Consider the following 6,091-nt stretch of genomic DNA (forward strand, 5'->3'; position numbering starts at 1 on the left):
CATACCATACCATACCATACCATACCATACCATACCATACCATACCACTTTATTTATAAAGCACTTAAAAACAGCAACAAGGTCAACCAAAGTGCTGTACTGTACAGCAAAAACAAACAGGCAAAGGACATAGCAAAAAGTACATATATCCAAATAGGTAAAGATAATAACTAAATGATTATCATTATATAATACAGACATGTTAAAATAAACTCACTGTGTCAAAAGCCAGGAAATAAAAGTGAGTTTTTAAACGTGACTTAAAAACAGTAAGCGAGGGAGCCTGCCTGACATGTAGTGTAAGTCATTCCACAGTTTTGGACCTGTCACCTCTGAGCTTAAAACGAGTGCCTGGAACCAATAAAAGCATCTGGTCTGTTGACCTCAGAGAGCACTGTGGGACATATGGCTGCAGCAGATCAGCGAGATAAAAAGGGGCAAAACGCAATTTTACCAGACTTGTCATAGAATACAGTAAAGTTTCTTTAAAAAGTAAGAAATGTCATGATGCTGATGGTGTTAAGACATATAAATCTTTGCTACTGTTTGCCATAGAAATTGCATTTTAAATTGTAAAGTGTTGCAGGTACTCACTGTGCGCTTCCAAGGCTTTTAGCTCAGTCACGTTTGTTCGGCTGCTGACAATCTTTAGCTTAACCCCACGAGATTTCAGGCTGAGCAGTCTCTGGAACAGAAGCTGACCCTGAGACAGAGAGAAATGTTCTGTACGACTGGAGAGGGGTATTAGAGCAGTGCTTCTGGATGCCTCTTAAAAGGGCAACTTTTATATTTCACCAAGACCAACCTCATTAAATGTTGGCATTAAAAATCACTGCATCACAGACAGTTGCTTAATGTTCTGCTGACTGTGTGGCATAACTTGTACCTGTTTAGCTGTACTTGGTTTTGGCTCCATATCCCAAGAGTTTAAGTTCCAGACAGATGACACAACCTCCACGGAGTGCTTTGCTTGGTCCAGCAGTGAGTGAAAACCCACAGAGAGAGGAAGGTGACGCCTGCCATCCATGGAGAGAGAGAGGTCGTCTGGAATATTCTCCACAAGAACGATGCTGAAAGTAGAATGAGCATTAATATTTTATAAACCTTGAATTTAATGCAAAATAACTTTTGTAAACCCCCCAAAACTGTATGGGCAAAACATTTGTCTTGAGTGCACAAGACAGTCATGCATTAAAGATAATTATTCTTTGCACCCAAAGTTATTAAGACGTCAGTGATGTCGCCACAGAGCTAACGTAGTGAAAAGGCCAGCACCTGCTTTCTTTGTTCTATTTAAATCTGCTTTAAAGCACTTTGTGGTTTTTTTTTTTTGTGTGTATAAACAGTGTTTCATGAATAAATTTTGTTTGATTAATTGATCAGAAAGAGTGAAGTCTGACTTCTTGGAAGCAGAATTTAAAGAAATGAGGGATGAGTCATTTGTTGGTAAATGTACATAAAGTACTTCAAAGTTCATGTTCAGTAATCCAGGTAAAAAATCCCTCAAAGTTAAGTCAGGTCCTTTGGACGGTTTCTTTGTGTTGAAATGTTTTGTCCTTCATCCAAAGGACTTCATCAGTCTGAGGAGCCACAACAAACCCAGTTCCATAAGCAGCACACTCACATAGTGGGTCAACCAGTCTGATTGTGCTAAGATGGTTTCTGGAATCCACCCTCTCCCCCGTCGACTCCTCTGAGGCAGCCATGACCAAAGTGGTTCAAACATCAAAGTTCATGCTCAGTAATACTTATGGGACTGAGTTTATTGTGGCTCCTCGGACTGATGAAGTCTTTTTTTGGGGGGGGGGGGGGGGGGGATGAAAGACGAAACGTTTCAACAAAAAGAAACCATCCAGAGGACCTGACTGAACTTTGTTGGATTTTCTACCTGGATTATTGAGCATGAACTTTGATGTTTTGAACCACTTGAGCTATGGCTGCCTCAGCGGAGTCGACGGGGAGAAGACGGACTCCAGAAACTATCTCATCACCATTAAACTAGTCGGTCCACTATGAGAGTGTGCTGCTTATGGGACTGAGTTTGTTGTGGCTTCTCAGACTGATGAAGTACTTTGGATGAAAGAAGAAACGTTTCAACAAAAAGAAACTGTCCAGATGACCTAACTGAACTTTGTTGTACGTACAGAACATCTCACCGGCAGTCTCTGCTGCAGTTTTCCTCCGTGATTCCGTCCTCATCGTCTCCCCAGATGTCCACGGAGGAGAAGATCAGCACCATCAGCACAGCAAAGCAGCAAAGGAGGGCGAGGGTGACAACGCACTTCTGCTGCACCTGTACGATGAGACAGAGACAAATACATCAACAGGAGCCACACCACATCAATAGTTTTGGGAGATGAACCAAATGAAAATGATCGGCCTTTAAATGTAAAGGTTATCAGTCAATAACATCGATTAGAGGTTAGGAATCATGATCAATACAACCACCACAATGCAACTGCAGACATCTTCGTCAGCACATGGCAGAGTTCTGTGTTCTTAAAGTTTAATCCCCCAGCTTCAGAAATCCCACTTTTTGTGACCAAACACAGGACAAGTGAAGTGGAAAGCTCTCAAGCTGAAGGCAAATCGAAACTACTTTACGAAACTAGAAAGTTCCTGGAGAAACGTTGATGGGACTGCCACGCTGCTGCCAATTTAAAGTTTTGATTTGACAGTACTATATGTTGGGATTCGCTCTCAGATACCACTAAACCAAATTTCAAATCAATATGAGAAAAAAAAAATCAACGAGTTATAGTCATTATTCCATTTAGCTAAAGTGGCCATCTTGAATATTTGATTTGGAATCAGTATGTGATGGGGAATGTTCTCAGCTATAATCTCACCAAATTTCAGCTCTATATGTGTAAAAATAGCTGAGTTAAAGCCATTTAACTGTAGCTTAAGTGTTCCGTCAGGCGTCTTGTATGGGAAAAATGGCGTATTTGTTTGCAAAGTACGTCACCATTGTAACTCGAAACGCCAATAAAAGTAATAGCACACATCACGGCACCGAGCAAGTCATTTAGATATAACATTTGTGGGGGTACACATTGCAGTTCGGGCCGCATTAAAGTTAACGCAAGAGTAAGATATAAAGTTAAGAAACCCTAAGTCAGGTGGATAATAATAGGTGATGCCTTATCCTTGGCAGTCCCCAATAAATTGGAGAGCTATGGTTGTCCATACACCACCTGCTTTGTTATCAATGCCTTCCCCAGCTGACATGAAACATATTAGCTCTGTCTTGAGCCAATGTTGGCTTTAATATAAGCAATATTAAAGCTTACATGTGTGTACATATATGTGTGTGTGTGTGTGTGGCAGACGAACCGAGGCTGCAATAAGTGTGGAGTGACAGCCAGGGCTGTCAGAGGTTATAACTCCACAGCCCTGACTGAGCCAAAGGAGTCTTGATTTTCAGTTTTCGAGGTGCAGCAGGGCCCCTTCCTGTTTTGCTTACACCTGCAGATTTTCTCCATCTCATTCCCTGTTTGGCTTTGTCAGTCTGTGAGCTGTCAACATCACATTACATATTCTCTTTAGAGAGTTTGTTCGGTCCAGTCAATTCCATCCCACCCCACTGATGCATGCGGTTGCACAAGCAAAAGAGTTCCTTTGAAAAAAAAAGACTCCCAGCTATGGTTTTCATCAAGATAAAATAGTAAGCTCTGCTCAGCAGCATGTCATGGAGATGTATGCTGAAGGATGTTTGACAACCTTCTCCCTCACACTGTCTGTCCTACATGATTTGTCTGCAGCAAGAGGCCTCTCAACCCATGCAAACCAGACGCACTGTATACACGTGTCTGCCGTGCACTGAGACAGCTGAGCTCTTTATAACACTTAGCAGAGTCAAGGACCTTGCTTGACATGTGGATGTGGGCATGGCTGCAAGAAAATAAAACTTTATGATACGAAACAAGACTGACAGGGTGAGACAGGCCACTGAATGGGAACATATTTATATCTCATGAACCAGTGGCCAGACTTTAATGAAATTCTCAAAAAGTAATCAGTGGATTTACATTTACAAAAATTCACTTTTTAATGAAATCCAATTCAAGATGGCTGCTACAGCAAAGCGACTTTACCAAACACAAATAAAAGGCTATAATGATCAATTGTGCATATATTGAGCCTAAATTGGGTGTGGTAGTAGCTGAAGCTGATCCCCAAGTTATATGATAAGTGATCGCTTGAAATCTTTCTCTAAAACTTTGCCAACAACTAAAAGGATCAACTCTGTCTTTCTCTTAAAATATCATATTAACTGCTGATCAATTTTTAACAAAACTGTCAGGAAATGTCACACAAATGTCTAAAGCTCAGCTGCTTTTACAGTTATCAGGCTATAATTTGGCGTAGCTGAATATTGTCCCCAATAAATATTATGAGCGCAACATCTTTGCTTAAAACCTTTGTTGGAGTCAACCTTGTTTTTTCTGTTAGCCAAATATCTCATGAACCAATGGAAAAATTTAATTGAACCTTTCCAATGGTAGTCAGTGGGTGCACCTCAACAACTGGTTAACTTTTGGAGTGAGCCCAATTCAAGATGGCAGTCACAATGAATCAACAGAAATGGCTAAAAGTCAGTGAAATGTACAGAGACTGAGTTAAAACTTGGTGTGGTAGTAGCAGAGAGTCATTTCCATCACATGCTCCAGTTGAAAACATATCATACAAAGTCATGTGAGCTATTGCACAAACATTTTTTTACTTAAAAATTAGCTTTATTTACATATTTCTTCATGATTTCAGAGGTTAGAAGGAAAAAAAAAATACCACAGCAGGATGAAAAACCACAATCCTGACAGTCTTCATCTCAACATAAGTTGATATTAGACTATTTTGATTACAGTAGTCCCTCGCTACTTCGTGGTTCGATTTTCACAGACTCACTCTATTGCAGTTTTTCAAAGTAAGATTGGACATGACTCACAATGGCTGATTGACGGATGAGCCGCACGACTGGCATGGATTTTTTAAATTTCAAATAAATTATTTTAAAGGATTTAGCACTTTTGTGCAGCCCACAGCTGTGGGAGAATCTTCCTCGTTTAGCTGATCAGCTGATCTCCGTGCAGAGGCAAGAAATGGGCGTGGCCAAGAGTACAGCCGGAGGCAGAGAGCTGAAATCATGACATTCTGTGTTCTTTTAGACCTGTCATTTCTAACCCGGGCCCAAAGCCCGGCTTGGTCCGGGCCGGCCTGGCCCTAATGCGGGTTGGGTTAGGGTTATAATGTACTTAATGTGTGGGCCAGGCTGGTGTCAGGCTTTTTATTGTGTCAATGGACTTGCGCAGATGACAATCCAAATATATGGCAACATAGCTTGCCATACATCACCTGCCGTACACAACCATTTGACTGTGTGCTGACCAGTCTTGAAAGAGGTACAAAAAAAAGTTCAGTTAAAGTAAAGAAAGACATTCAAACAAATGAAACATATTTGTTATTTCCTTTAGAAGGTGGTGGTGTAATTTAGAAAAGATTCAACTGCACTCAGCGAACGCACGCGGCCGATGACCCAAACAGGTGAGATCCCAAAATATCTGCCATGTCAGAGCAGGGTCCGTGTCTGAATAATGCAGAATGCAGGCAGAAGTAGGGATTTAATGCACTTTGACGGCCATGAAAGGACAAACACCTCCTCAGCTCTGATCTTCTGTTCAATTAGCCGCGCATGTCCGCCGATCGTTAATAACTATATAAGCAGTCAAAGCTTAGGGGGGCGGGGTGTGTCGTGTTTGGACCTGTAATTACTGTTAATTCGTCGGGTTGGGTGGAGTTCGGAAATGATGGCTACGGGCTGGGGACGTGTCTGGTCGGATTTTTAGTTCCCGAATGCATCTCTAGCTTTTTAGAGCGTTTAGAGTTTACAAACATTGCTTTTGTGGGTTTTAACTTATCGCGGGGTTTCAGGGTACGGATCCCCCACGATAAACGAGGAACTACTGTACAACCAAAAACAAAAAAAAAACAATTAACTTTAGGATATTTTGAATTTTTGTGAACTCTTTTCAGTATTTTATAATACTGAAAAATTACTTTATGATTGTACATAAATATATAATAGTACGAA

At 41.0% G+C, this 6,091-nt stretch overlaps 1 protein-coding gene across 1 annotated transcript in view; it reads right to left on the reverse strand.

Annotated features, from left to right (window-relative positions):
• Positions 1–6,091, reverse strand: part of pld5 (phospholipase D family, member 5) — a 23,961-nt gene that overhangs the window by 6,149 nt on the left and 11,721 nt on the right. The window contains exons 2-4 of the mRNA XM_037690264.1: positions 2,157–2,293; positions 887–1,070; positions 595–703 (exon numbers count right to left, since the gene is read on the reverse strand). Of these exons, the coding sequence (XP_037546192.1) occupies positions 595–703; positions 887–1,070; positions 2,157–2,293 (430 nt within the window). The remainder of the gene's footprint in view (positions 1–594; positions 704–886; positions 1,071–2,156; positions 2,294–6,091) is intronic.

This window comes from Nematolebias whitei, chromosome 16 (assembly GCF_014905685.2).
Source record: "Nematolebias whitei isolate Nwh7 chromosome 16, NemWhi1, whole genome shotgun sequence".
Taxonomy (NCBI): Eukaryota; Metazoa; Chordata; class Actinopteri; order Cyprinodontiformes; family Rivulidae; genus Nematolebias; species Nematolebias whitei.